At 45.2% G+C, this 15,856-nt stretch overlaps 1 protein-coding gene across 1 annotated transcript in view; it reads right to left on the bottom strand.

Moving 5' to 3' along the window:
* Nucleotides 1-8,927: 8,927 nt before the first annotated feature.
* The window catches only part of LOC144692901 (protein Daple-like), a 235,256-nt gene continuing 228,327 nt past the window's right edge, over nt 8,928-15,856 (bottom strand). Inside the window, exon 29 of the mRNA XM_078562007.1 lies at nt 8,928-13,062. Within this exon, the coding sequence (XP_078418133.1) occupies nt 12,022-13,062 (1,041 nt within the window). The 3' untranslated portion in view covers nt 8,928-12,021. The remainder of the gene's footprint in view (nt 13,063-15,856) is intronic.

Below are 15,856 nucleotides of genomic sequence, written 5' to 3'. Positions count from 1 at the left end.
CAGAAGTGGTAGGCACAGGTTGAAGGTGATTGGTAGAGGGATTAGAGGGGACACGAAGAAAAACTTCTTGGCCCAGCTGGTGGTGGGAGTCTGGAATTTGCTGCCTGGTTTGGTGGTGGAGGTAGAAACCCTCAACTCACTTAAAAGGAACCTGGACCTGCACCTGAGGTGCCGTAACCTGCGGGGCTGTGGGCTGTGGGCTGGAAGGCAGGATTAGAATGGACGGCTAGAATTTTCATTATTTCTTTCTCGGCCAAAACAGACACGATGGTTTGAATGGTCTCTTTCAGTGCCGTAACTTTTCTATGGTTCTATGGGTGATCGTGAGACTAAAAGAGTTAAATTAGGAAGACAGGCTGCATTGGCTTGGCTTGTAATTTGTTAAGTGCAGATTAAAGAGTGATCAAACTGAGCTGTTCAAGATGATTAAAGGATTTGATAGAGAGAGAAAGAAAGAGAAAGCTATTTCTTTGTGACAAGGGGCGGACAAATGGGTTAATGTACTAGTCTGCCATGATCTAATTGAATGTCAAATCAGGCTCAAGGGCTTGAATAACCTCCTCCTGCACTTAATGGTTCACCCTGGCTGCACAATGGCTATATAAGGCCAGAACTTCATTCGGTGCGGTGAAATTCTGTTGAAGACTCGTGCGTCACCCATTGGAGGCCAACAACAACAACTTGTATTTACATAGTGCCTTTAACAAAGTAAAACGTCCCAAGAGGCTTCACAGAATAGAACAAAAATGGGCATCGAGCCGCTTAAAGAGATATCAGGATAGATAGCCAAAAGTTTGGTCAAAGAAGTAGGTTTCAAGGAGAGTCTTAAAGAAGGGATATGAGATAGAAAGATGGAGAGATGTCAGGAGGGAATTTCAGAGCTCAGGACTTTGGCCGCTGAAGACAGGATCGTCAATGATGGAGCAACTAAAATTGAGGATGCTCAAGAGGGCAGAATTCGATGAGTGCAGATATCCTGGAGGGCTGTGGGGTTGGAGGAGATTACAAGAGATAGCGAGGGGCGAGGCCAGGGAGGGATTTGAAAACAATGACGAGAGTTTTAAAAATGAGGCGATGTTAAAAGGGAGCCAATGCAGGTCAGCGAGCACAGGGGTGATGGGTGAATGGGACTTGGTGCAACTTAGGACATGGGCAGCCAGAGATTGGATGAGCTCAAGGTTACAAGGAGACCAGCCAGGAGTGCATCGGAATAGTCAAGTCTAAAGGTAATATGTGCAGGGATTTGGGTTTCAGCACCAGATGAGCTGAGACAGGTGCCAAGTCAGACAATGTTGGGGAGGTGGAAATAGGCAGTCTTAGGGATGGTGCAGATATGTGGTCATATATGACACCCAGGCTGTCAACAGCCTAGTTCAGCTGTAAGCCGCAGCAAGGGAGGAGGATGAAGCTGCTCAAGAGCAGCAAATTATCGTCTGGGCTTAGACAGCAGCTGCGAGGGTGCAACATTAAAAGGAAAAAAAATGAGACTTTTATTTACAAAAAAAAAAAATTTCTTTAAGACATGCCGCCGCAAATTTCTCACTTCTCCCTTTGGTGAATTTGAGGCAGAAAATAAAAGGAAGAAGGTTAAAAAATACATTTTCTAACTCATTACAAAGCTCGAGTTTTAATTCTGGGCAGGGCATTATCTGAGGTTAACAGTAGAAGTGGGCACATTCCTGTTAGAGAATCAAATAATCAAAGAGCTTCTATTTAGTCTCCAGAAACAAACATTTTGGTTATCTTGAGAAATCTGCGCGATTACTTCGGCAGAGAAGAGGCATCTTGTTATCAACTGCACACGTACAGAGAAAATTCCGCTCTTCTCTCTGACGGTCCATTTGGTTTGTCTCTTTTGACCTGTTCACCTCCTTAGTCTGCACGCACTCTGCCTCGTACGTCTCTGTGGTTTACTTCTTTGAATAATGCTCATTGTTAATGTCATCCTGTTCTGGTGTTCAGCTTAACATGAAACTGTTTTTCCGTCCCCAATTGGCGTCAGACCTGCAGGGTTTCCAGCATTTCCTGTTTTTATTACTATCAAAAGCGTACATTTATAAAGTGTCTTTAATGTAGTAAATTGTCCCAAGGCACTTTTCTTTTCTTAGTGATTCTTAGGATTTGGGCATCGCGGGCAAATTCAGCAATTATTGCCCATTCCTTATAGTCCTTGAGAAGGTGGTGGTGAGCTGCCTTCTTGAACTGCTGCAGTCCATGTGGTGTAGGCACACCCAACTGTGCTGTTAGCGAGTTACAAACATATGAATTAGGTGCAGGAGGAGGCCACTCGGCCCCTCGAGCCTGCTCCATGATTCAATAAGATCATGGCTGATTTGATTGTAACCTCCCACCCACTTCTGATAACCTTTCACCCCCTTGCTTATCAAGAATGTATTCAGCTCTGCCTTAAAAACATTCAGACTCTGCTTCCACTGCCTTTTGAGGAAGAGAGCTCCAAAGACTCACTGCCCTCTGAGAGAACAAAATTTCTTCTCATCTCTGTCTTAAATAGGCGACCCCTCATTTTTAAACAGTGACCCCTAATTGTAGATTCTCCCACAAGAGGAAACATCCTCTCCACATCCACCCTGTCAAGACCCCTCAGGATCTTAAAGCTTTCAATCAAGTCACTCCTTAATCTTCTAAAGTTCCAGAATTTTGGCCCACTGACAGTGAAGGACTGGCGATATAGTTCCAAGTCAGGATGGAGGTATTTGGAAGCAAGGATGAAAATTTTAAAATCAAGGTGCTTTTTAACCAGAAGCAAGTGTCGGAGGGGAATTTGCAGGTGGGGGCATTCCTGTACGTTTGTGCCTTGTCCTTCTAGGTGCTGGAGGTCGGAGGTTTGGAAGGTGCTGCTGAAGGAATCTTACTGAGTTTCTGCAGTGCATCTTGTAGATGTTATACACTGTGCGTTGGTGGTGGAGGGAGTGAACGTTTAAGGTGGTGGATGAGTGCCAAACTGGTAGGCTGCTCTGTCCTGGATGGTGTTGTCAAAGCTGCACTCATCCAGGCAAGTGGAGAATATTCCATCACACTCCTGACTTGTGCCTTGTGGATGGCAGACAGGCTTTGGAGAGTCAGGGGTTGACTTACTCGACACGATATATATTTTTAAAAATCCTTTCCTGTGGAAGCTCAGTCGTTGAAGATATTTGAGACAGAGAACGATAGATCTGGGGCACTAAGGGAATCAAGGGGTATTAGGGTAGGATGAGAAAGTGGAGTTCAGGTAGATCAGCCATGGAAAAATGATAACGAACAATGTGTGACTTTTAAGGGGAAGATGCTTCAGCTAGAGGCTAGTTACAAGGGGAAAGGTAGGTGAGCCAAACCTGGGAACTCCTTGGATGAGGGAGATAGAGAGTATGATGGAATAAAAAAGAGGTTGTGTGATGCATGTCAGGTGAACTCTTCAAGCAGGTCAAATGGGTTGAGAGGGGAAGTGGAGAGGCAAATTAAGACTGACAAAGGGAGAATATGAGAATAGAATGGCAGTTAACATAAAATGGAACCCAAAAATCTTCTACTGACCTGTAAATAGGAAGGGGGAAGAGGTGGAGAGGGGACTATTGGAGGCAAAGATGGTGACATATGCTAAGAGATACAAGGTGAGGTTAGAATACTCAATGACCACATTGTATTGGTGTTCACTAAGGAAGAGGATGTTGACAAAACATTGGTAGGAGTGGAGAGGGTAGAGGTGATGGGTGTGGTGAAAATGAATAAGAAGGATACACTGTAAAGGCTGGCTTTGCTTAGAGTGGGTAAGTCGCCTGGTCCGGATGCCTTTCATCCCAGGTTACTAAAGAAAGTGGGAATGGAGAGAGTGGAAGGACTTGGCATAATCTTCCAATCTTCCCTCGATTTGGGCATCTCGCCCGAGGAGCAGTAAATGTGACACCCTAATCTCAGAAAGGGTGCAAGAAAACTCCTAGTAACTGTAGGCTGTTCAGTTTAAGATAATTGGTGAGCTTTAGAAATAATAATCAGGGGAAAAAAAATCAACAGGCGCTTGGAGAGGTTTGAGTTAACTAAGGAGAGCCAGTATGGATTAGTAAAAAGGAGATCATGCTTGACCAGCCTAACTGAATTTTTTGATGAAGAGAATGGAATGCGTGTTGTCTACATGGATTTTAAGAAAACTTTCAACAATGTACCATATAAAAAGCTGGTGAACAAAATTGAATATTCATTCAAGGAATGTGGGGTTCACTGGCTAGGCCAACATTTGTTGCCTGTCCCTAGTTGCCCTTGAGAAGGTGGTGATGAGCTGCCTTCTTGAGCTGCTGGCGTAGGTACACCCTCAGTGCTGTTAGGGAGGGAGTTCCAGGATTTTGACCCAGCGACAGTGAAGGAACGGTCGATATATTTCCAAGTCAGGAAGGTGAGTGGTTTGGAGGGGAACTTCCAGGTGGTGGTGTTCCCATGAATCTGCTGCCCTTGTCCTTCTAGATGGTAGTGGGCGTGGGTTTGGAAGGTGCTGTCTAAGGATCCTTGGTGAATTCCTGCAGTGCATCTTGTAGATGGTACACACTGCTGCTACTGTGCATCAGTGGTGGAGGGAGTGAATGTTTGTGGATGTGGTGCCAATCAAGTGGGCTGCTTTGTCCTGGATGGTGTCAAGCTCCTTGAGTGTTGTTGGAGCTGCACTCATCCGGGCAAGTGGAGAGTCAGAATAGGAGGGTCGGTGTCAGCTTGGATAAAAAAAATTGGCTTAGGGACAGAAAACAGCGAGTTGTGGTAAATGGTTGCTTTCCAGACTAGAGTATGGTAGATGGTGATGTTCCCCAAAATTTGCCAATGATATCAAACTTGGAGGCACGGCAACCAGTAGGGATGATATTAATAGAATGCAACAGGACATGGACAGGCTAGCAGAATGGGCAGACAAGTGGCAGATGGAATTTAATACACAGAAGTATGAGGTGATGCATTTTGGTAGAAGGGATAGGGAGAGGCAATATGGACCAAATGGCACAGTTGTAAAGAGTGTGCAGGGACAGAGGGACCCGGGGGGTGCATGTGCAGAGACCTTTGAAGGTGGCAGGGCATACTGAGAGGGCATATGGGATGGGATCCTTCATAAATAGAGGTATTGAGTACAAAAGCAGGCAAGTTATCCTGAACCTGCATAAAGCTCTGGTTCGGCCACAACTGGAGTATTGCATCCAGTTCTAGTCACCACACTTTAGGGTGGATTTGAGGGTCATTGAGAAGGTGCAGAGGAGTTTTACCAGAATGGTTCCTGGGATGAAAGATTTTAACAGCAAGGTTAGGTTGGAGAAGCTGGGGTTGTTCTCCTTGGAGCAACGGAGAATGAGGGGAGATTTGATAGAGGAGTACAAGATTGACAAGTTTACATTAAGGAGACAAAGAAAAGCTCTTCCCATTAGTTTGTGACACAAGGACTAGGGGGGACACATTTAAGGTTTGGGGCAAAAGATCCAGAGTGGATGTGAGGAAGACCCTCTTCACACAGTGACTCGCTGCCCACAAGGGTGATGGAGGCAGAGATGATGAATGATTTGAAAATTAAATTGGATGGGAACTTGAGGGAAATAAACATGCAGGACTACAGGGATAGAGCAGGAGAATGAAACAGGCTGGATTTCTCTACAGAGAGCAATCATGGACTCAATGGGCCAAATGGGCTCCTTCTGTGCTGTAATGGTTGTATGACTCCATAACAACAACTAACATTTATACGGTGCTTTTAGTGTAACAAAATGTCCTGAGGTGCATTATAACACAAAGTATGACACCGATCCACATATCGCGAATTAGGCCAAATGACCAAAAGCTTGGTCAAAAAGGTAGGTTTTATGAAGAGTCTTCAAGGATGAAAGAGAGGCAGAAAGGAGTAGGTGTGTCCGCCGATGATCAAGTGGTTAAAATCAGGAACAAGAGGCCAGAATCAGAGGCACACAGAGATCTCAGAGGGTTGTGGGACTAGAGAAGGCGGCTAGAATATAGTGGGGGGCAAGGCTATGGAGAGTTTGAACACAAAGACAAGCGTTTTAAAATCAAGACATTACTTGATCGGGAGCTAATGTAGGTGATCGAGCACAGGGACGATAGGCGAACAGGCTTGCTGTGGGTTAAGACATGCATATCAGAGTTTTGGACAATTTCAAGTTTTGAATGTGGGAAACCAGCCAGGAGGGCATTGGAATAATTCGGTTTAGAGGTAACAAAGGCACGAGTGAGGATTTTGGCAGCAGATGAGCTGAGACAGAGGTGAGTCGGTGATGTAATGGAGGTGGAAATGGGCAGTCTTTATGAGGGCATGAATATGAGGTCAGAAGTTCATCTTGGAATCAAATGTGACAGCAAGGTTGTGAACAGACTGGCTTAATCTCAGATGGTTGTCAAGGAGAGGAATGGAATCTGTAGCTAGGAGCGGAGTTTGGAGCAGGGACCAGAAACGATGGCTTCGGTCTTCCCAGTATTTAATTAGAGGACCTTTCTGCTCGTCCAGTACTGGATGTCAGATAAGCAGTCTGATAACTTAACAACAGTGGAGGAGTTGAAGTGGTGGTGGTGAGGTAGAGCTGGGTGTTGTCAGCGCTAATGTAAACACGAATGCTGTGCCTTCTGAGGATATCGTCAATGGGCAGCGTGTAGCTGGGAAATAGGAAGGGACCAAGGATGGATCCTTGGGGGACACCAGAGGTAACGGTGCAGGAACAGGAAGATAAACCATTGTAAGCGATTCCCTGGCTACAATTACATTGATAAGGAGGGAGCCTGGTGAGAGCAGTTCCACCCAGCTGGATGACAATGGAGAGGCATTGGAAGAAGATGGCAACCATTGTCACAGTCGTATAAGGTCTTAAAGGAGGAGAGAGAGAAGTGAAGAGGAAGAAAGGTATAGGGAGAGAATTCCGGAGTTTATGGCTTAGGAAACTGAAGGTACGGCCAACAATAGCGGGAAGAAGGAAATCAGGGATGCATGAGAATCCAGAATTTGAGGGACGCAAAGTCCTTGGATGGGTATAGGGTTGGAAGAGGATACAGAGAAGAATTTGAACAGAAAGAAATTTTGAACAAATTCAGTTTCAATAGCATTAAATTGTTGTGAAAACTCCAAGAACAACAAGTTGCATTTGTGTGGCACCTTCAACATTAAATGAAGACCCCAAGACATGAGGAGGACAGTCGCTGATCCAAACAGCTAAGAACCTCCTGCTGCTTAAGGTTCACCTTAAGATCAAGAGTTGATCTTGATTCACAAAACCGCAGATTAACCAGACACACACTCAGCGCGCGAGACTTCTCCCCAAGGCTTGAACAATCCTGAACGCATCCAATTCCATTGCCTTAACCCCGTCATATAAATGGGGACCATTCACCAACCACACAGAATGAGGCCTGATGACGTAGCTGTCAAATTCGCTGAGATTTCCACTCAGCCTTTTGTGCATTTTGCTTTGAGCTGCCAGAGAATCAACTTATAAACTCAGCTGCTGTTCGTCAGGGCGACGGCGTGCTTCGTGTACAATATTCAACCTGTGGTCATTTTTTATTTTGGGATCTGTGGGCAGTGACAATATCCACTATTCCTAATTTCTCCGCGCCCCCAGACGATTAGTCACTACCTCTGTAGACACAATCTCATATATAGCACACACCCGCTGCCTATTCATTATTTCCAAAGACTGGAATGTTGGTGGTTAATTACCCAGTCATCGCAGGCAAGGGTTCATTCGGTTCGTGTTTACGTAGGAATAGGAGGATATCCAGCCCTTCAAATCTCAAGCCATTCAATTAGATCTGTCTCTTAACTCCACATTCCTTGCCAGTCACAAAAATCGACCCATCCCAGTTTTGAAATTTTCAACTGAAGCCCAGCTTCACTGGCTTTTTGAGGGAGACTTTTTGTTGAAGTGCTTCCTGAAGTCACCTCTGAACAGCCTAGCCCTCATTCTAAGGTTGTGACCTGTTGTTCTGAACTCCTCCATCAGAGGCAGTAACAGTGTTTGGACAAAACAGGCTAAAGGATAGAAAACCGAACTGTGGTGAATGTTTGCTTTTCGAACGGGAAGGAGGAGTTCGGTGGCATTTTCCCAAGGTTCAGAATTAGGACCACTAGTGTTTCCAATATATATCAATGACTTGGACTTGGGGGTTACAGCACACAATTTCCAAATTTGACACAAAACTTGGAAGTATACAAAACAGTCATAATGATAATAATAAACTTCAAGAGGACACAAGACGACTCAGTGAAATAGGCAGACGCATAGCAGATGAAATTCAACCCAGAAAAGTGTGAGGAAGGTGTGAAGGTTTTAGAGAGGGTACAGAAGAGATTTATGAGAACGGTTCCAATGCTGAGGAACTTTAGTATTTCTTTTATCCATTCATGGGATGTGGGTGTCGCTGGCTAGGCCAGCATTTATTACCCATCCCTAATTGCCCTGGAGAAAGTTGTTATGAGCTGCCTTCATAAACCACTGCAGTCCACGTGGTGTAGTTATGAGAGCAGATTGGAGAAACTAGGGCTGTTCTGCTTAGAGAAGATTGAGATAGATTTGATAGAGGTGTTCAAAGTCGTGAGGGGTCTGGGCACAGTAGATAGAGAGTTAACAGTTCCCATTGGTGGAAGAGTTGAGAGCCAGCGGACACCGATTCGAGGGGAATGGCAAAAGAACCAGAAGCAGTGAAGGAAACATTTAGTTTTTTCACGCAGCGGGTGGTTAGGATCTGGAATGCACTGTCTGAAGCTCCAGTGGAGACAGATTCATTCAAGACTTTTAAAAGGAAATTGGATTAGCACCTGAAGAGAAAACAATACTGGACTATGGGGAAAGGGCTGAGGAGTGAGAGGAGATAAATTTCCCTTTCAGAGAGTCGGCATGGACCTGATGGGCTAATTACCTCCTTCTGTGCCGTAACCATTCAACATGAAAAAGGATAACATTTATAGACTTTAATATAATTCTCCAACATTCTTATTAACAGACAGGTTTATACACTAGAGACATCTAAACAGTAGCTTAAATCTAACTCTGTTGTGAGAAGATTATCCAAAAGTGGTAGACACTGAACTTGTGGAGGTCCTTCTCTTTCTCTTCCTCTTCCATCCTCCCTCTCTCTATCTAGAACCGGCCGCCCTGCCAGTCTGCTTCGGTAGACCAAGGGCGGATTTTTACAGCCCCCTCGTGGTGGGGGCGGGGCCATAAAACACAACGAACCATTCAAAACTCCATTGACTTTAGCGAGAAAGGAAGATCCAGCCAGCGGGAGGCCACGAAATTCCAACTCATGTCTTTCCTTAGCCAATAGGAAACAGAGGGGCATAGAAAAGACTTGCATTTATATAGCATCCTTCATGACATCCTGAAATGCCTTACAGCCAGTGAAGTACGTTTGAAATGTAGTCACTGTCGTAGTATAGGAAACGTGCCAGTCAATTTTCACACAGCAAGATCCCACATACAGCAATGTGATAATGACCAGATAGTCTGTTTTAGTGACGTTGGTTGAAGGATAAATATTGGCCAGGACACAGGACCAAATTCCCCGGCTCTTCCTCAACGTAGTGTGGTGGGATCTTTTACCGCCACCTGAAGGCAGACGGAGTCTCGGTTTGGGCCTCATCCAAAAGATTGCACCTCTGACACTGCAGCACTCCCTCTGTACTGCGCTGGAGTGCTAGACCTTCCTACATCAAAAAAATCACGGCTGGTACTATGGTCTGCTCCTTCCAGCTCCCCATGTCCAGTGATTGGCCAGCTAGGTTGTTAATTAAACTGGCTGTAGACCTCCCTACCGTGGGTATCAAGATATGAAGCAAGGGCACCCCCATTGGTGGGGAGTTTTGGGACCTATAGCCCCAATGTCTTCTGTTCCTCCCAAGTATTTAACATAGGCAATGCCTCAAATTCCTTCTAACCCGGGTACATGAGGCTGGGTAATGTTGAGTTTGAGCTTTTAAATGCCTGAACGGAGGATAGGTTGAGGAAAATGAGAAGCTCAATACCTTTGAGCTTCTAATAAACAATGAGTGAGAGCAGGAGTCAACGTAATAATTTCAAAATTCAGATCATTTGGGCTTGCTTAGAAATGGGGAACTGCATGTTTCTGTTGTAGAACGATTTCTTGATGTTTATTACAAAGATTTAAATGTTAGGTTAAAAAATACATTTTCAATTTATACTCCATCAAGCTGTATCTCCAAGGCCAGTAAATATTGGCAAAATAAATTACATCAAGGTCCATCTTCCAAACCTTATCTACAAAAGGAAATGTACAACACACGGCCAGTTTCTGTTTCTCAGAGAACTCAAAGATCATTAGATTCTTACAACATGCAAGAACATTCAGTCCATCATTCATCGCCCCTTCTCAATAAGCAGGTTAAGACCTTCTTCCAAAGTAAGTAGGGGCTTTTTTTTAAAGAAAAAATGAGGGGACAGAAACCAGCATGCTAAATTTGCCTTCTTACTTTTCCAATGTTCCTATTTAATCCCAAATTTGGTTGGTATGTGAATTAACAATAAAAAAAAAATCAATTGACAATCACTTGGAGAAAAAAACCTACATAATTGGAAGAGTTTCCTTTCCCCAGCGCAAAAAATGCAAAACTTAAATGAACGGAAACCAGAACAATACAAGATATAATCAAGACTGTCACCAATTACACAGAATGCTTATGGTAGAAACCCGAGATTAAAGCACTGGCTCCGGTTACTGTGTGCACAAGGAGCAGTTCATTGAGTTGTGCATTTTATACTCCATCATTAAGTAATAACAAAAATCGTGCAGGATTTCAGGATAAACAATGCAATAAAGAATCTGGTATCAGTGCCAATGCATCCTCTTCATTTACATTTATTTACAGAGCGTAGAAACAGAAGTATAAACCCAAGTATATACAGGGCAGCAAAATGGCAATATGTTCAGTGTTTGAAAAACAGTCTCCCCTCTGATTTTCCTGGAATCGATGGCCTACGCCCAATGGCATTCTCTGCTTGCTGACCTCTGAAGATGGTTGGTTAGTAGCTTTTGGAGGACAAGATTGCATATTTCCTGTAATCATCTAGTGTTTTGTTCCAACCAGTACTTCCGATCTTGCCACAGCTAATGCATCTGACATCTATGCTGGACTTCAAACAGCGGTTTGAGAGCATGTGTGTGTGTGTGTGTGTGTGTGTGTGTGTGTGCCCACAGGGTTGTCCATGTGTTCTGTGGCTGTGCTGTGAACTCACAGCTTCACAGTCCTGGGTTGAGTGCAAACATGTCTTTGAGAGAAAGTCAAAGAAAGGAAGGTTTTGATAATGGAAATAATGAGAAAACATTTCTACTGGCATGAGGGTTGGTAACCAGATGACACGTTTAGGGGAATTGACTAAAGAGCGAGTGGGAGGGCGAAGGATTTGAAATATTCTGCCTGAAAAAATGAAAGTAGGTTCAATGGTAAAGTTGGGATTGGAAAGTACCTGAAATGGAAAAATTTGCGAGGTTATAAGGAAAGAATTCTTCCAAAGGGTTGGCTTAACACGATGGGCCAAATGTCCCCCTTCTGAGATGTATGATTTTCTGGGAAAAAATTTGGAGCAAAGTCAATGATATTTGCCTGGAAGCTAAACTCTTCAAATATTAAGCATGTGAATGCTTTGTATAAAATTCCTTTCTTGCCTACCTTAATAATAGCTAAAATAGAACCAGTTAATGCCTCTGTTAAACAGCAAATAGAGGAATGAAATGCAAACACATTAACGGTCATGGAAACAGTCCAAGATGTCTCATTGTGAGGCACTTGTTCTGAAAGTTCTCTGCTGCCCAGCTCCCCAAAATGGTTTTACTTAAACCGAATCTCAAAAGTGAATTTTTAAAAAAAAACAAATCATTCTGATCTAAACCCAAGTGCAGATTATTTTTGTGTTCACATGGTGTTTGAGTAAACCCATATTTGTCCTTTTAATATTAGGAATTCAGAGTATTTTTTTTGTGTGTTTAAACTGATAAAGGAACTGAGTTATCCCGTGGAACAGTGCAGCGTGAAAGGTTTTTTTACACACACCCGTACTCGTACCACACAGTCTGCTGATCACCACTGGCCTCAGGAGACGCTGGCGCATTTTTGGCTCCACCGCTGTTCCTTTTACTTGGGTCGTCTGTGCCAGCCGTGGCCTTGCTATATTCTGGAGATCTGCTCTGGGGGTTAGTGTCCAAATCTTCACACAGCCTATGACCCCGGCCTTTCTGCTCATCGCTTTGATGAGAAACCGCCCTCACGGGAGACACCAGGGCCACCTCTCCACAGCGAACCGTGGTCTTGCGCTCGGCGGGAGAGTGGGCCGGAGAGTAGTGTGGGCCGGGCGTACCGAGTTTGTCCGGCTGGGCGCTCGCCTTACCAGGCGAGGAGCCTGGGCCTCCGCCGTTTCTGAGGCCGCTGACAGGGTGCTGCGGGATCGGGAGGCATTTCTCGTCTTTTGGGGGAGCCAGGGAGAGACGCCTGGGATCTAAGGTCCGGCAGCTGATACTGACCATCGGGTTGGAGCTCAGGACCCTGGCGGACTGTGGCCTCTCATGCAGCACAGACTGCCCCCCGCCGCTTCTGCAATCAGCGGTAGATTTCCAGCCACTCTTCCCATTGTCCCTGCTCAGCGGAGGATTGTCCATCAACAGCCTGTGCTGCGTCTCTTGCCTGTCGGGACCATTGGGTCTCAGTGTGTCAGCCGATGCCAGGCTAAATGCCCGAGTGAGCGGGCAGCTTCTAGTGTTCCCAAGAGGTGGGTGCTGGGGTTGTGCTGCTTTCTCCCTTGGTTTGGGTGCCTTGAGAGTGCTACTGTGACCAGGAATCGTCAACCGGGGTGAGGCCAGGGAGGAGCCAGACTGTGCGTGGGCCACAGTTGGACGTGGGTTCGGTCTCACGTACTGCCCAGGCTTGGGGACTCTCCCATCCACCGAATCAAAAGTGTTCTTTGCAATGGGGGACACATAACTAGTCGGCATTTTCGCTGTCTCCTTCCTGTTAGGGTGCTCGCTAATCATAGACGGCTCACTTTTCTTCCTGAAGTAATCACTCAGTAAGTCATCCCGAATGCTGGACTGCAATTGAAAGAAAACCATAAAGGGTGGGTTAAAAATGTGAGACCATTTTCAGTCAATAAGGACCATATAGCTCCCCAAGCCTGCTCCATCATTTACTAAGATCATGGGTGATCTTCTATCTCAACCCCACCTTCCTACCCTATAGCCCCATATCCCTGGATTTCATCAACATTCAAGATGTGTAATGAGGCAGATTTGATAAGGGTGCTTAAGGTGAAGGAACCCTTAGGAGGAAGTGACCATAATATGATAGAATTTACCCTGCAATTTGAGAGGAAAAAGCTGGAATCAGATGTAACGGTATTACAGTTGAATAAAGGCAACTACAGAGGCATGAGGGAGGAGCTGGCCAGAATTGACTGGGAGATGAGCCTAGCAGGAAAGACAGTGGAACAGCAATGGCAGGAGTTTCTGGGAGTAATTTGGGAGACACAGCAAAAATTCATCCTTAGGAAGAAGAAGCATACTAAAGGGAGGACAAGGCAACCATGGCTGACAAGGGAAGTCAGGGACAGCATAAAAGCTAAAGAGAAAGCATACAATGCGGCGAAGAGCAGTGGGAAACCAGGGATTGGGAAGCCTACAAAACCAACAGAGGACAACTAAAAAAGAAATAAGGAGGGAGAAGATTAAATATGAGGGTAAACTAGCCAGTAATATAAAAGAAGATTGCAAGAGTTTTTTTTAGATATACAAAGGGTAAGAGAGAGGCAAAAGTGGACATTGGGCCACTGGAAAATGACGCTGGAGAAGTAGTAGTGGGGGACAAAGAAATGGTGGAGGAACTGAATAGGTACTTTGCGTCAGTCTTCACAGTGGAAGGCACGAGTAACATCCCCGAAGTTCAAGAGAGTCGGGGGGCAGAGGTGAGTATGGTGGCCATTACCAAGGAGAAGGTGCTAGGAAAACTGAAAGGTCTGAAGGTGGATAAATCACCTGGACCAGGTGGATTATACCCCAGAGTTCTGAAGGAGATAGCTGAAGAGATAGTGGAGGCGTTAGTGGTGATCTTTCAGGAATCACTCAAGTCAGGGAGGGTCCCAGAGGACTGGAAAATCGCTAATGTAACCTCCCTGTTTAAGAAGGGAGTGAGGCAAAAGATGGGAAATTACAGGCCGATTAGCCTGACCTCGGTTGTTGGTAAGATTTTAGAGTCCATTATTAAGGATGAGATTTCAGAATACTCGGAAGAGCATGGTAAAATAGGGCAAAGTCAGCATGGTTTCATCAAGGGGAGGTCATGCCTGACAAATCTGTTAGAATTCTTTGAGGAGGTAAGGAGAAGGTTAGACAAAGGAGAGCCAATGGATGTTATCTACTTGGACTTCCAGAAGACCTTTGACAAGGTGCCGCACAGGAGGCTGCTCAGTAAGATAAGAGCCCATGGTGTTAAAGGCAAGGTACTAGCATGGATAGAAGATTGGCTGTCTGGCAGGAGGCAGAGAGTGGGGATAAGGGGCTCCTTCTCAGGATGGCGGCCGGTGACTAGTGGAGTTCCGCAGGGGTCAGTGTTGGAACCACAACATTTCACTTTATACATTAATGATCTAGACGAAGGAACTGAGGGCATCCTGGCTAAGTTTGCAGATGATACAAAGATAGGTGGGGGGACAGGTAGTATTGAGGAGGCGGGGAGGCTGCAGAAAGATTTGGACAGGTTAGGAGAATGGGCAAAGAAGTGGCAGATGGAATACAACGTGGGCAAGTGTGAGGTCATGCACTTTGGTAGGAAGAATAGAGGCATAGACTATTTTCTAAATGGGGAGAGAATTCAGAAATCTGGAGTGCAAAGGGACTTGGGAGTCCTAGTCCAGGATTCTCTTAAGGTTAACTTGCAGGTTGAGTCGGTAGTTAGGAAGGCAAATGCAATGTTGGCATTTATTTCGAGAGGACTAGAATATAAAAGCAGGGATGTGCTGCTGAGGCTTTATAAGGCTCTGGTCAGACCACATTTAGAATATTGTGAGCAATTTTGGGCCCTGTATCTCAGGAAAGATGTGCTGGCCCTGGAGAGGGTCCAGAGGAGGTTCATGAGAACGATCCCAGGAATGAAAGGCTTAACATATGAGGAACGTTTGAGGACTCTGGGTCTATACTCGATGGCATTTAGAAGGATATGGGGGGGATCTGATTGAAACTTACAGAATACTGAAAGAGTGGACGTTGGGAAGATGTTTCCATTAGTAGGAGAGACTAGGATCCGAGGGCACAGCCTCAGAGTAAAGGGAAGACCTTTTAGAACAGAGATGAGGAGAAACTTCTTTAGCCAGAGAGTGGTGAACCTATGGAATTCATTGCCACAGAAGGCTGTGGAGGCCAGGTCATTGAGTGTATTTAAAACCGAGATAGATAGGTTCTTGACTGGTAAGGGGATCAAAGGTCATGGGGAGAAGGCGGGAGAATGGGGTTGAGAAACTTATCAGCCATGATTGAATGGCAGAGCAGGCTCGATGGGCCAAATGGCCTAATTTCTGCTCCTATGTGTTATGGTCTAATTTATCAGCCACAGTCTTGAATATATCATCCACAGCCCTCTGGGGTAGAGAGTTCCAAAGATTCACAGCCCTCTGGGGTAGAGAGTTCCAAAGATTCATAGCCCTTTGGGTGAAGATATTTCTCCTAATCTCAGTCCTAAATGGCCAGGCCCTGATCTTGAGACTGTGACCTCTCATTCTGGACTCTCCAGCCAGGAGAAACAGCCTTTCAGGATCGGACCTATTGACCTCCCTAACGCAGAAACAAGTCGCATTTACGTAACACATATCATGACTCATATGCCGGCTGCATTGGT

This window comes from Cetorhinus maximus, chromosome 18 (genome assembly GCF_964194155.1).
Source record: "Cetorhinus maximus chromosome 18, sCetMax3.hap1.1, whole genome shotgun sequence".
Classification (NCBI taxonomy): Eukaryota; Metazoa; Chordata; class Chondrichthyes; order Lamniformes; family Cetorhinidae; genus Cetorhinus; species Cetorhinus maximus.
Note: the sequence above shows the minus strand (reverse complement) of the source record. Positions and strands in the feature narration are given on the sequence as shown.